The sequence below is a fragment of the Clarias gariepinus genome, chromosome 23 (assembly GCF_024256425.1).
Source record: "Clarias gariepinus isolate MV-2021 ecotype Netherlands chromosome 23, CGAR_prim_01v2, whole genome shotgun sequence".
In the NCBI taxonomy this organism is placed as follows: domain Eukaryota; kingdom Metazoa; phylum Chordata; class Actinopteri; order Siluriformes; family Clariidae; genus Clarias; species Clarias gariepinus.
The window spans coordinates 11,118,921-11,134,813 of record NC_071122.1 but is presented as its reverse complement, the minus strand read 5'-3'; the positions used below and the strand labels follow the sequence as shown (position 1 = coordinate 11,134,813).

Genomic DNA, 15,893 nt, shown 5'->3' with positions numbered 1-15,893 from the left:
AGCCATTATCGCCATCTGCTGGTCAGCCTTTTACTTACTGTTATACTGGGTTTATACACTTACATTCCTTTCCCTTTTACATTTTACGCTGTTTTCCAGTGTCGATCTTTCCACAATTTCGCTCCTCCCATACTCCCTACATCTTTGTCTTATCTTTACTTAAAGTACTTATTATTTTAAGTACCATGCCGCCACGGAAATCACGGCATTTCCATCCCCTAACACTTAGGGCCTAAGTGAACGCTGCATTATACTCGAGATAACTGTGTGGGCGTGGTTTTGTCGTACGTCATCGGGCACGCGCGCATTGAACTCGCAGATCAAAATAATTGCGCCATCAGATCCATCAGTTGTTAAGTTTGTTAGGTTTTATTAGATTTAAATCCCGCGCGTTCGGTTCCTTCCGGATTATGGATGAGAAAGACCCCGATGTCGGTAAGTGCTTTTACATACTATGTGCTTGATTTTGTAGGCATATCAGAGAAAAAGAAAAACTTTAGAGTCTGCCAAATGCCTAAATGTAAATGTAAATGTAGAGTCCTATTTAAATGTAATAGAGTGGTTAATGAGTACTGATTATCTATAAATAACTATCTTGTAACAGTTTTCTGTAACAATGTATGACCGTCTTGTACAAACAACTGGCATTACTACAGGAACAGGAGGAGATGCTTGGGCAATGCCAACTGCTTAGATTTAGTTTGTTTAAACGTGAAAGTGGCATAATAATGCATCCTGTTCCTTTCTTTGTAGAAGGTCTTTAACACTCATAAATCTTTTGATCATCCTAAAAATATTTTAGTATGATGACTTTAAGAAATTAGCTCTGAAGTCATCAAGAGTGTTGACATTTTAGGGCTTTAGTGGGTCCTGAAAATTTCCCCATTAGACATTATGCAATCTGACCTGTACCCACTAGGAAACAGAAAAGCTTTTACCTAATTATTTCATTTATTGAAGTAAAAATACAACAATGTTTGCTTGATCAACCAACTAAATACATTTATTCAATAATTTGGTTCAGTTAGACTTGACACAACACACTTGATTAGTGGTTTGCACTGTTGCATTGCACCTCTAGGGTTCCAGTTTGATCCTGCCTGAGATTGGTTGGGGATAGGCTCCATGCCCCCCGCGACCCTGTATACAGGGTAAAGCTCTACAGACGACAATGAGTCTGTGAATATTCCTGGAAATGGCTGGCCTACCAAAATTCCTCAAGTGCATAATGAACTGCCGAAAAGTGCTCATCTTGCCATTAGAGAGAAATCTGGCTAAACTGGTATCTAAATTGGGAGAGCTACAAGCCGCAAAGTTTACCTAAAGACATAAAGGCTTATCTCATATGCCCATCATGCACATCAAATAGTGTGATGGTTGGGGATGGTTGACTGCTGCAAGGCCTTCCCAACTTGCCATATTTGACAGAAGGTAATTTAATACTCTCTCTCACTCACTCATCTTCTATACCGCTGTATCTTGTATTCAGGGTCACGGGGACCTGAAGCCTATCCCAGGAGGCTTAGGGCACGAGGCAGGGTACACTCTGGACAGGGTGCCAGTCCATCACAGGGCACACACATATACACTCTCACACACTCATTCACACAATACAGGCAATTTGGGAACACCAACTAGCCTAACCTGCATGTCTTTGGACTGTGGGAGAAAACTGGAGTACCCGGAGGAAACCTACCAAGCACGGGGAGAACATGCAAACTCCATGCACACAGAGACGGGAATCGAGCCTGGAGGTGCTAGGCGACAGTGCTAACCACTACACCACCATGCCGCCATGGTAATTTTATAATTGTCATGAAATCTGCTCTTTACCAGAGAATCTAGAATCATGTTCAGTCATGATTGGAAGCTTAGGTGCTATAGGTTATGCAGTAAGATAATGAGCAAAGACTCTTGCACTAGAACATTGGTAGGCCTTCAAACTGGCAGTTCATTTCTAAATGCCGTCCAGTAAGGCTGAATTAAAGTGAATTAAACTGAATTATGCAAACTTGAATGGGTCTCAATTTTAGGACATTAATTCTACATTATCAGCTATGTTACTGATAAAAACAAATATTTAAAAACTATTTATTTATGCTATAGGGAAATAGATCAAACAACATGGATTTTAAAGTTTTAATTGTTGATATGTTCAGTTAAATTTTCTAAGAGAAGTATTTATTTATTTTGAATTTTGACTTGTGCCAACTTGACAATGTCCTGTGGTCATGATGGTGTTATGGGTGTGTGATCTCACACCTTGGCATCCCAGATCCTTTCATGTTTATGTTTCTTATTACATGAATAGTATACTGCATGCTTGTTTCTTTTACAGATTAGCAAAGACATGTTTGGTGTCTTTTTACTTTCTGTTGGAGAACACATATTTGATAATTGATGAATTTATTATTTTTTAATAATATTTTTTTTTTGCACTTGATTATTACACTTGTTTTAAGGGGATTATATCTCCGTGTTAATTTGTCCATTGTTAGGCTACAGTGCCACACAGTCTGCACAAATAAAACGTACCCGGCTTAAATTCCTCTCTTGATATCAGATTTTTCCCATCAGAGCAGTTTACACTAACTATATGTCACTAATCAAGTGAAACAATGCACTACTTAAAAGCTTTGTGTTAGTGATTTGGGAGGGACTTATCTTGATTTTTTGTAGCATACAGCTAAAATCCTCAAGAATGGAATTTCTCATGATTGAAGGCATAAAATCAAACGACAGTAACAAAAGGTATAGTATGATTATGAGTAAAATGAGTAGAGCCTCAGGCCTTAAAAAATGACTTTACTTCAAGTGATTTTCACCTGTTTAGGCCATTAAAGGAGTTCCTGAGAGGCCAGTGCTTCAGATGTGAAGCATGCAGTCTATGAGGCTCCAGCTTACAGAGAAAACTTATCACCACTCACTCACTCACTCACTCACTCACTCACTCTGTAAAATGTTTATCCAGTACAGGGTTGTGGGAGGCCTGCAATCTATCCCAGGAGACTCAGGGCAGTAGATGGGGAACACCTGGTTAGTCAAGTTTATTTGTGTTTATTAAATATTTTAAGTATTTTGCCCCGAACCTCTTACCGAACAAGTAAGGGTTTTTTTTTTCCAGAAAATATAAAACTCTCTCTATTTCATACCCCTCCTCACACACGCTGTGTACATCATTGTGATGTAGTGCTATATTTTCAGTGCATTGTTTCTACAGGCACCATTCCTTCACTTTACTTGTGTTTGCGTTTAAATACTAATCTTAAGTAAGATCGCAGATGGAGGAAGCACATTCACGCTTCTATTTATGGCATCATCATAATTGTATTGTTCATGTAACCAAATGTGAGAAATGCTGTATTTATAACTGTGCATGCTCGAGCTCCCAGACAGGCAACAACCCCAATGAATTGGCCACTAGAAGAATGGATGAATTAAATAGTCCTCTTTCCAGTCAAAACAATGTTTTTTTTTTTTTTTTTATTGCCCAATGTCTGATTTATTTTTAATTGTTTATCCAGAAGCTGTCAGGTTATGCTGAGAGTTTGCTACTGCTAATATTCACTAAAAATGAGCTAAATTTAATTTCTTGAATTTAATGATCCCTGTAGAAAGTGGTGTTTTAAGAGGTGGAGTATCGGAGATTGTATACAGGATCAAATCCTGTGTACTATACACTACCCTCTTTATTATTAATCATTAACTTAACAATGATAAGTGGCACTGTGCGGAACTCATTTCATAGTCTATTTGTGAGCTTCCTGGGTGAACGTTCTATCATGAGACCATAGTATCAGGAATAGTACGAAATTTGATTTGATTTCCCAGTTTCTAACTTACTGTTACATTTTAATCATTAATTGTGAAAATAACTTACTCACTCACTCATCGTCTGTGGCCTGGACCTTATTCCAGGAGACCTAGGGCACTAGGCACACATACACACACTCACACACTCATTCACAAACTGCGGGCAATTGGGAACGCCAATTAACCTAATCTGCATATCTTTGGACACAGAGGCGGGAATCGAATCTGGCCATGAATCGAGCCCGGCCCCTGGAGGTGCAAGGTGCCAGTGCTAACCACTGTACCTCCCTGTGAAAATAATGATTTCATGATATAAATACTTTTAACTGCAATTTAATGAGAAAGGTTCTAGGTTTAAGGTCTAAGGTTTAATCCGTTTGAGAAGTGTTTGGAAAAGTCAATTATAGCTTCTATTTCTTTTTATAAGGAGCCTTTGATCCAAGCATTCCTGAGGAGGGTCCTTCAGTGCCACCTGCAGGCTGGTTGGATAGTGTGACAGGCTATGAAGACCATAAAGGTGTGGGTAAGTATTTTCATTCAACTCACTATGTGTTGCATTAGATCTTTCACACACTTCTGATTTGACCCTTTTTTTTTAATCAGACTGCACAGATCAGCTCTACCCTCCTCCACCAGACTTCATTCCTGAGCCTGAGAATAACAGGAGTGCCTTCATCGCCAATGTGATGTATGCAGAGTTTAATATATGTTATATAATGTTCAGCTTTTTATAAAAATCTATATTAATATCAATATTAATAATTGTTTGTTACAGTGGGTATTGATGTAATACTAGGTGAATTGTATTTTTTATACCACAGCGCTGTTAAATTCTTGATTCCTATTGGCCATATATATATTATATAGTATATATTTTAATATGATCATTAGTTTCCATGGTAACATAACATTTAGGGCCAATAATTACTTAAACATATTCCACGACATGATGAATGGAGACATTTCGTAAGGAGGAGCTTTCTGTCAAGAGACAATGTTTTTTTTTTTTTTGAAAGGAAACTTAAGTGTCTGTTGTTTGTACCAGTCATCAGTAAAGTTATTCTACTCTTGAGAAGTCTGCAGGGCAAAGGACATTACGATTTGTCTGTTGCAATTTTGACACTTAAACAGAGAAAGAAGATAAGCTGGTAGTGATTGTTGATAGCTTTTATAAAGGACCTTACTAGTTCAATGGGGGTTCCATTCAATTTACTATAACTATACGATTAACATTAAATGCAGTGTTGGGGAGTAGTTAACTACAAGTAGCGACGCTACTAACTTAACTACATTTTTCAGTAGCTTGGCAGTAGCTCAGTTGCTTTTTAAACAGTGTAGCTTTTCCAGTAGCTAACTACTTTTTGCAGCAAGTAGCGGTGTAGCTGCGCGAATCAGCGCGATGCAAAGATATTCTTCTTGTTAGATTACAAACTCATTTTTTGCCATTACCGCCACCTGTTGTTTAATCACGCATCTTGCGGCTAACGGTTCACTGACGTACAGAAGTGGGTTGACACACCCATCCATGATGGAGCAAGGACGCACATACAGGTGAGTAATGGCCATTTAAGGACGCACATACAGGTGAGTAATGGCCATTTTAAATGTATTAATTATCCTGCTTTATTGCTCTCTATGTTACATCAAATTTCTATTTCTGATTTAATTACAATGACCCGCCATGATCTGTCCGCCAGTTTGGTAATGAACATAAAAGACCACTAACGTTAACGTTTGCGCCATCGTGTTTGTCAGTTGAACAAAAAATGTAATCTTAGTTTTTTATTGCACGACAAAGGCTTTGATCTAATTAAATTGCTGTATAGATTTGTTGTGACTGGTTTCAGAGCAGCTGAACTGCATGTGAGCGAGTTTAACGTGCATTTTTCAAATATCAGTTATGCTGTTTAACATTCACATAACTTCCAACATTTGTGTGGGCAGCCAGATAATTACAGCATTTCACTCGATTTGTCATATAAAAGCGTTTTTAATGTTATAGAAACGTAAAGGTCTCGTCACAGTTTTCCGCCAAAATAAAAGCTCAAGTGTTTAATCCTTTCAATTGGAGAAATTAAGACAAGTGTTATCATTTAGCTACCTTAGTGTAAAATGGAAATTAATATATAACAGTTGTTGTTATTTGTTTTAAACACTAAATATTTTACTTAAAACATTCCTCAGACACTTATTCAGTTATTTATAATATACGTTGTTCAAAAAAATCAAAAGTAGTTTCAATGTAGCTAGCTACTTTTTGATAGTAACTTGTAGTGTAGCTAACTACTTTTCCAAAAGGGTAGCTTGACTGTAGTTTAACTACTTTAACTTACGAGTAGCTTGTAGCTTGTCAAACTACAGTTTCAGAGTAGCTTCCCCAACACTGATTAAATGTAACTATAAATGAATAAAAGGTACTCTATATTATGCACAATATTTGCACAAGTGTCTTCCTTGTACCAGTGTATACAGTTTACAAATAGTACTTTGTGAACTTGGTTTATTTTATTTTATTGTATATATTTTTTTACTAAATGCTTCTGTATGTTTTAGCTGTCTGTGACTGTTATTATGTGCTGGGAATTTCCCTGGGGATTAATAAAGATCTTATCTTATCTTATCTTATCTTATCTTATCTTATCTTTTAACAATAAAACATGTCAGATTGCTGTTAGCATAAGATGAATTAAGTATTACAGCATCACATATTAGTGATTTATTTTTATTGGAAGATTTACTCAATAAATCTTGCTCATATGCATTTATTGAATTAAAATTAAACGTTATTTATATATCATTTTAACAATGGGCATTGTCACAAAGCAACTTTACAGAACTAAAAATCCCAGATATAAATATAAAAATTTAAGAAACATATAGATGTATACATTTCTAGGTTCATCAGTTTCCCTGTAATGAGCATGCAGACAAAGTATGCTGATTACATAAGAAAAATTCCCTAAAATAACATAAGGAAGAAAAGAATTTGGAATAATGCACTTTGATTTTTGTCATCCATGAAAAGTATTGTTTACTGTTAGTATACAGGAGAAAAAGCCTGATGTAATGGTATTGGTCTTACAGGGTGCCTCAGGTGTCAGAAGAGGTAGCCAGGGAGGCTTTGCTCAAGTTTGTGGGGAAAAAATGGACGTACAGCAGCAAACCCGCCCAGAACCTTGTCTTCAAGAATTTAAGGCCTTTTACAGTGTATCGTGTAAATCAATTCCTTCTGTATTATGTCATGCTGATGGTGCACTGAAATCATTATTGTGTGGTGCATAAGAATTTGAGTAAGAAATTTCTGTCATGTAATCTGAGCATAATCTTTTTTTCCCCCTGTTTTAGTATCGCTTGGAAACATTTACAGAGTCCAGATCAAGTGCCTGGGAACATGAAATATATACTGGTATTGTATAATACATATGACATATTACTCAAGTGCTGATAAAGGGTTTTAGCTTTTATTTTAATTTGACTAAAAATTTTTGTTCTTTGGTGATGCTCCTAGGATAAAGACTTTTTTTATTCCAAATGCAGCATTTTAACGTTCCCTATATTAGACAAATTTGTGCCTTTGTTTGGACTGTTACCAGATACAAAGTCACAAGCTTACTTTTGTACTGTAAGAACCATCCCCTTAAGATCGGCTACAGTATATTTGCGGAATAACATACTTTAACATTAATGATCTTCTAATAAGTGTAAAATTTTAGACCATCCTAAAAAAAGAAGAAAGTTTAAGAATAGATTCCAATGGCAATGGATTACCACTATGTCCAGTGTGCCTTATGCTCTAAGTCTCCTGGCCCCTGCGACCATGAACAGAATAAACACTATAGAAAATTGTTGAATAACAATAAAAAAAAAAAAATTCAGCCCATACCATTTATTTGCACCTGCAAAACCTAATTGGAATAGTGTTTACTATTGCTTTCTATTGTGTCTTTAACACAATATTTTTTTGTAAATTTCCACAAACTGATTTTACTCTATAACGTTTGAACTTGTCCTCTCCACTTCCTTCACCATTTTGCACCAGGGTCCCAGCTCTATTCCTGGTCCGTAAACAATGTCTGTTGTCATACTCAGGAAGGTCTCAGAGATAAGAAAGGCATGAGGTCTCATAAATTACAGAACCATGGTTTTCAATGCCTGCATTTGTTACAGATTAGTCAAGTCAAAATTGAATAGAATAAAAATTACTGTAGGAATATCCCTGATGATTAATTTGTAATGCTGACTGGTTACTACCAACTTTTAGCAATGGTAATTAATAGTATTTTAGTTCAGGTCAGGTATTACTGTACATGTCTGAATGCATTGGATCATCTACTGTAAGACGTTTGGTCCTTCAATAAAAATTGGCTAAGTAGTTACAGTGGAACTTAAACAGAAATATGTATAGTACTGTGCAAAAATCTTGAGCCACCCCGTATTTCTTAAAATGTTGCTTCTAGAGCAGTGATTCCCTGTGGTTACAGGGCAAGATGTGCAGGGCAAGGGGTCCTCCAGGACCAGGGTTCCCAACCTGTACTAGAGATTCACACATTCTTTTATTTCGTAAAATTTTCTCTTGAGGAATAGTTCTCCAGGCTTCCTATGTAAAGGACTTTTTGGCTCTCATTTTTGGTAGGTTTTTGGTTTCAGTCCAGTGCCTGTACCTGATCATTTTCAGATGAATGTTTTTGTTTAAATCACACAGTGAACTATGAATCATTAAAGCATACCGAACTACCTTAAGGAATGAATCAGTGAGGAAACCATGCATCTGATGACGGATGATCAAGCCGGTGATTAGTATACTGGTGATGCTGAATGCTGAGTGTCACACTTTCCACATAAGTCTTGCATGGAATTATACCAATCTGAAGAAGACATTTATTTTGATTGCTATTACTGTTTAAGCAATGGGATACCATTTTGTCCATTAATATAGATAACAATATGTCTTATGTTGTCAGAACCTAAATTTGAACTCCAGGCAGCAGGAAGAGTAAGTGTAGGAGGATTTCAGAGTTAAAACTGGTAGCCAAATCCAAAGTATATATAATGAAATAGATAAGTAGAGCTCATTCAGTAATGCTGAATCAAAAGGACAATAAAAAAAATCAGGTTCACATCATTTGAATGTAAAATTACTTTATTTCAGGTCAATATGTGGACGGACCACAGTATGGCAGCATCCCTCCTCCATGGCAGGTAGAAGTGCAATATCCACCCAAGTTCACAGACACTGTCCAGAAAGTGCGTGTACCTCACACCTCAACAGTAAAGGTATTGCCTTTAAGAATGTAAAACCAATACTATGTCCAGCAGATGCCTCTTTACTTTTATACTTAACAATGCTAATTTAGCTAAAACTATTTAATATTTTTCTAATACACTAAATGATGATTTTAGCAGGTCATATACTGTTTATTATGTTTACTGGATTGCTGAAGTTGAAATCTGTCATCCCTTTTCTGTAGAACTGTTGTCCCATGTGGGCAGGTTTAGAAAGACTGGATGTTAGCATGTTAGCTGTGTAACACATTCTCATTTTCGTCCTCTGAAATTTTTGTCATTTCCCAGCCTTGTCATCAGTGCCAAGGGAAAGGACGTGTGCGTTGCACACACTGCCGTAGCAGAGGATGGGTGAGTAGATGCTTTTATTTAGAGAAATTGAGCTGAGGAGATATTTAAAACATTATGCTTACAGTATATATAGGGTCTTGTGCATGGGGTTTGCATGTTCTCCGTGTGCTTTAGTTTCCTCCCGCAGGCATTGAACTGGCATTCCCAACTAGCCCGTGAGACTATTATTGTGTTATATAATTTACTTATCTATGTTTTATATCTAATAATATTGAAAGAATTTAGTCTGTTTTTTGTCTGAATGTTATGAATGGTATGTCTTTTAAATGAATAGTAAATCATTGTTTCATTCTTCATTGTGGTCTTTTCGAAAAGTAAAATGTTTTTATTTACTTTAATGCTTGTATATCAAAACACTTACACATCAAGAATATAATGGAAATAATGGAAACTCTGATGATTCGTTTTGATGATCTGTGCGGGTACCTCGCTCGTTTAAGTTAAAGTAAAAAAAAAAAAAATTCCTTGTCTTGCAAAAACGCTCGCATTCTGACTTACTCGCAATCCAAGGTTCCTCTGTATCACATATTTACAGTTGTAATTTTCAATTTTTAAAGGATAAGATCCAAATTTTAATAAACTGATGGATGTTACTTTAATTCCATCCTTTTACAATTCTGTTCAAAGAATTTTCTGTCCGAGAAATTCTCTATAAAAAGCCTACATATAAGGCATAAAGCTGACCAATTGTAGTTCCACTTACAGGCTCTAGAGGTCTCTAAAATCACAAATTGCCATTTAAAATCGAGCGTTACTGAAAGATCCAGAGCTAAATTATGAATAGCCTTATACAGTATTATATTATATTTATATTATAGACCAGCTGTATGTCCTGTCATGGTGCCGTACACGGCCGAAACAGAAGATGTGTTGGCTGCCATGGTAGGGGAAGAAAAATGTAAGTATCAAACAGTAGCTACATTTACATGGACTATATTTTTTCAGTCCGATTGAAATTTTCAGTTTCAATTTTTTACATGGATGCTAATCTGATAAGTTAGGCATTTACCTGCTTAAAGCATTTAATTGGGAATATACTTTTATTGATACTTGCAAAGTGATTCTGCTCTCTGTGAAGTGTTCAATCTGCCAGAAGTATAAAAGAAGAAGAAGAAACATTTTCGTTCACCTTTGAGACTAGGTTAGGGGTTACATATTTTCCAATAAATTCTGCCATCTGCGTTATGATTGTTTAAAAGAATTTAGTCTCATCTGTTATTAGGTGGAGGCTTTATTACATGTCAAATGTCTAACATCCAAAATTAGTTGATTTCTTTTATTACTTTTTTAACAGCTGAAAAAAAGAGATTTTTTCATTGGTGTCCTTTTTTATTTTGTAGTTGAGAGAAACCAGAAAGTCCTGAACATTCTCATTAAGTTTAACTGGGAAACGTTATAAATGTTAAATATAAAATATAAAAAATGTTTGTCTTGTTACAGAAATCTTCTTCATATAAATGATTATACAGTTTTTCATTGTAACAAAACCATGTTTATTTATTAGTTTGTTTATTAGTTTATTTATAGATCATATGGAATATCCATAAGTAGTTCCTATTAATGAAAACCTGTGAGTTGAATTAAAGCATGCAGTTATTAACGTGTATTCTCTTTTAATATGGAATTATGCATTAGATATAATTCAAGTGCACTGCTAATTAACAGGTGTTTTTTCATTTAGCTGTACATGGTGCCATGGTAGTGGTCATAAAACATGCCGCAAGTGTAATGGCAGGAAAAAGCTTTTGCATTTCATTCAACTCACTGTTTCATGGTAAGTGTTTTTGCTGCTGATAATTTAATTGAACTGCTGAAGCAAACTTAGTAGATAATACAAAAATAATTCACATTAAAGACCAAAAGATTGTGAGTTTAAATCCTAAGTCTTACAGGTGCAATTAGAATATCATCAAAAAGTTGACTTTTTTTCCATAATTCAATTCAAAAAGTGAAATTCTTTAATTATAAAGATTCATTACACAATGTGTATGTGTGTGTAAAGGATTGGTACCCTTGCTCATGCCTTATGCCCAAGCTTGTGAAGGCATGGTAAACATCTGGGCAATTTTCTGCTGGGAAACCTTGGGTCCTGCCATTTATGTGCATGTTAGCACCTACAGAAACATTGTTGCAGACCAAGTACACCCCTTCATGGGAAGAGTATCTTCTAACGGCAGTGGCATATTTAAGCAGGACAGTAGCCTCGCCTATTTGCAAAGAAATAATTTAAATAATTAAATTAAAATTGGACATTTCCTTTTTTGTTTGAGAAGGTTCATAACACTAAAATGTTCTGTTTATTTTACAGTGTGGTTTTAGACCTTTTCTTTTTTATATGATGTATTTTAGGAAGAACCAAGTGTTTGAGTTCATACCCAACCGACTGCTTGACTTTCCCATGAAGAAGTTTGAGAAGGTGTCTGGAGAAGCATTCTTTATTGATGAAAGTCTCCTGGTATATCTTTTTTCATCTTTTTTTTTATTTTTTCTTCACCTGTATTTCAAATAGGGTAGTTATAATAATATGTGACAAATACTCTGTGAAAGGCTGCTGTGTTTTATTTATTTATTTATTTATTTATTTATTACCTTTTATAAATAAATAAGACTAAAATATAATATTTTTTTGTAATGTTCAAAAAATTATTCAGTATTTAATATTAAGCTTTACTGTACTTGCAGGTCTATCCAATCACAGGCTTTCCTGACAATGAGATTTGCTATGCCTCTAGAGAAGCCATCCACGAGCACTTGATTAAATACTCATCTGTCAGTCGCATCTTGCAACAGGTGAGCAAGAAATATTTCAAAAAAGATGACTGATTCTTATTACTAGAGAAAGTGCATTATTTTATGTATCCACAAGGGGGCAGCAATGCAACTATTTTCAAATTACTTTTTGGAAGTATTGTACAGTACAGCATGTCGGAATAGTTTGCCTTTATAACCTTAAAGCTATATCGTTAAAAACACACATGATTTTTGTAGAGACTACAGATTATAATTTCATTAATGTACAATGCACTTTGTGATGTTTTTTAAAGGGTAGGAAATTATACATGCTATTTAGGATGATGCGAGATTCTATAGTTGATAATTTTCCAGTTTGAGACATTGCAATTTAATTTTTTTCGTCCAGAATGTGGTATTTTAGTGCTTAAACTCTATAAAGTGTTCAATATTCTGTGTGTTTTAGAGTGTATAGAGTTACCCGCAGACAATCTTCAGAACAAATGTACACAGTCTGGCATCCAAACTTGTTGCTTTTTATTTAGTATCTGCTTTTCTTTTCCAAATGAATTAATGTGGTACACAAGTTATATACATGCCACTGAATATACACTCACTGACCACTTCAAAAGGAACATCTGTATCTTGGCACTTTTCTTAAGTTATCCAATCTGCCAGTAATGTGGCAGCAACCTAATGCATAAAATCATGATAATAATTAGGCCATGTGCTTCGGTTCATGTCTGCATCAAACAAGGAAGATTGGAAAACGATGATTTTTACAGATATTTTTTGCTGAATTTCTCTTTAATCCAGGCATACTGTAGCTGCTTCCTATCCCAACTTACGGCTGTCCTCCATTAACCAACAGCTACCATCCAGGAAGTGCAAAGGCTATCAGACGCTCCCTCAAAGACACATGACACCAACTCGCTGCATGTTTTTGAACTGCTTTTCCTGTAATGTTAGAGTGCAGCATAAAACTCTTGGAGCGTTATCCACCTTCCTCTTGGGCTTACAGATGCCCATGATTGGCAAATGTGTTATCATCCCCTTCTACCCTTAAGAGCATGAGAAATGTTGTTTTCTAGATTCCCGGACAGGGTTATCATTGGATTTTAAACTTGCAATGCCAGTATGATAAAGAGAATCCCGATATCTTGTTTTTTCTCTGCAACACAGAAGACTACATCAGATTATAATTATGCACAGGATATTGTTGTAATGTATAACACTTACATGGTTACACTTCTATTCGCCAAGAACAAGAATATGAGGCTATCATAGACAGACACTTAAAGAAACTGGACAGTTGAAAAATGACAAGGTGATTTTTATAAAATCTGTCCAGTTTGAAAGCGCCCATTTCCATTTCCATTTAGGCATTTGGCAGACGCTCTTATCCAGAGCGACTTACATTTTTATCTCATTACACGTCTGAGCAGTTGAGGGTTAAGGGCCTTGCTCAAGGGCCCAACAGCGGCGACTTGGTGGTTGTGGGGTTTGAACCTGGGATCTTCCGAACCGTAGTCCAATGCCTTAACCACTGAGCTACCCCTGGCCCATTTACAGTCCTGTTCTTAGCTGACAGGAATGGAACCTTATTTGATCTTCTGCTATTTTAGCCCATTCACTTCAAGGTTCGGTGTTTTGTGCATGCCGAGTTGCTTTTCTGCTCACAGAGTTTCTAAAAGTTTATTTATTCATTTTTTTTAATCTGGCAATTTTCTTCTTAATCTTTTTTTTTTTTTTTTATCAATTAGGCAATTTCCACACACAGAACTGTTGTTGGCTTCGAGGTCCAACCTGCCCATCTGGCACCGGTATCCATGCCACAGTTAAAGTTACAGAGATCTCATTTTTTCTTTATTCTCATGTTTGATGTGAGTATTAAATAAATCTCTTGACCTGTGTCTTCATGATTTTATGCATTGTGCTGCTACCTCATGTTTGGCTCATTGGCTAACTGCGTGAATGAACAAGTGTACTGTTAAAGGGGGATGGTAAGAGTGTCAGTAGTTTCATGCCAAAGTACTACATGTACTCTACTTCTGCTAAAGTACAATGAAAGTAAGTGGTGCTATTGCTGCTGAAATACACTGAAAATGACCTTCTCTCATGCTATTTCTCTCTCTGTCTGTCTTTATACAGAGACAGTCAGTAGAGCTGGTGCCTCTTACTCAAGCCTTCTACTGCTACAATGGCAAAGACTATGACTATTTCGTTTATGGGACAGAAAAGAAAGTTCACACCACAAAATATCCAACTTCCTGCACTGTCCTGTAGCATCTTATAACCTGCATCAATGTAATGTTAAATCAACGTAATGTGAAAAAAAAACCTTGGTCATATTTTTTATTGTTAAATTCTGGCTGCTGAGCAGTGCATTACAGAAAGTATAATGAAATGAAGTTTTTTTTGTTATATATTACAATATATAATAAGTGCTAATGTAACAAGGAATTCCAAAAGATTTGTCAGTTACAAGGAATATATGTAACATATTAATGCATATATAAACATTTCAGATTGTGTAGTGATGGATTATATGTTCAATATGTACAAGGGGCATTCAAATCGCAAGAATATTTTAGATTGTGCAGAATAGCAACACAGTTATGAGAGTTTAGTTTATGAGAGTAACCTCCCTTTATTTCCGGGCTTTACTAGTGCTTGATAGCATCAAGGTAGAAAGTTTTCTCAGTTTGCCGGAGCCTTAATCAGACTGCCTGCTTCACATCTGAAATTCTGGCGTCCCAGGAACTCCTTTAATGACTTAAACATGTGGAAATCGCTTGGAATGAGGTCAGGATTGTACGTGGGATTGAGAAATAATTTCCATCTTGTTCTTGTATTGTGCAAGTGATGATTGTGGTAGATTGCATGTACAATTCCTACAGACAGATGCATCAAGTTCTGAAAGTGGCGACAGGCTATCCATCAATTTTCAAGGACCAGGCGTTCCACTTGCAGAATGTTCAAGGGAATGACTGCAGTGGGCTCTGAGCCACCTCAGCCAGGATCATCATTCGTGGACGCACAGCACAGCCTTCTTTAAAACATTTGCACCACTGAAATGTTTCACTGAGTACTGTTTACTGTTGTAATTGGAAATTTGTTTTATGCCTTTAGTCCGTATGCCCCTCATAATCTTTTAAACTATTTATTATTATTATTATTATTATTATAAATCAGTTATTATATCTCATGTCAAGTTGGATCACTTTATATACAGTTCATTGAATACTTTTTTTACTAAATATTTATATGCCCATGTGTAATTGGCATCTGATGTTAAATAAATGCCACATTGTATAAAAATTAACTTCATTCTGTGTGTCTTCTGATCATTTCAGTGTCCTGGCAAAGGCTCTGCAGTATCAAGATCTTATTTGAATGTACTCAGTATTGTTTAAAATAAATTATTTAGTATAAGTCCGCATAATTAAAGGCCATATGTCTTTTTATATTAACAGTGTCTGTGTGTGTTTGAATAGAAATATGAACTACTTATTTAAACACTTTTTCAAACGTTTTCACAGGTAGACTGGCAAGTGAGAAATGTCAAGTTTTAAGAAATCCGAGCTAAAAGCAATATAAAACAGCTTTGGCAGGAGAAATAAATGGTAATTGAACCAAACATAAAAATCCTTATATATAAAACCCTTATATCTCATCCTGTATATCGTCAAAAATACATAACAATAACTGAAACA

The 15,893-nt window shown here is 35.7% G+C and overlaps 1 protein-coding gene across 1 annotated transcript; it reads left to right on the top strand.

The window, feature by feature from the left end:
* Positions 1-282: 282 nt before the first annotated feature.
* On the top strand, positions 283-15,470 carry ssuh2.1 (ssu-2 homolog, tandem duplicate 1). The gene is made up of 12 exons (XM_053484288.1): positions 283-435; positions 4,241-4,336; positions 4,417-4,501; positions 6,898-7,027; positions 7,159-7,219; positions 8,963-9,087; positions 9,385-9,447; positions 10,266-10,345; positions 11,129-11,221; positions 11,797-11,902; positions 12,130-12,237; positions 14,329-15,470. Exons 1-12 carry the CDS (start codon positions 411-413, stop codon positions 14,461-14,463), a joined length of 1,107 nt encoding a protein of 368 aa, XP_053340263.1. The 5' UTR covers positions 283-410; the 3' UTR covers positions 14,464-15,470.
* The last annotated feature ends 423 nt before the right edge of the window (positions 15,471-15,893 follow it).

Excerpts from the sequence above, each read along its gene's own strand:
- ssuh2.1 (XM_053484288.1), top strand. The coding sequence starts at position 411 with ATGGATGAGAAAGACCCCGATGTCG. Across the intron at positions 436-4,240 it reads TGAGAAAGACCCCGATGTCG|GAGCCTTTGATCCAAGCATT; the intron begins GTAAGTGCTTTT and ends TCTTTTTATAAG. Across the intron at positions 9,448-10,265 it reads ACTGCCGTAGCAGAGGATGG|ACCAGCTGTATGTCCTGTCA; the intron begins GTGAGTAGATGC and ends TTTATATTATAG.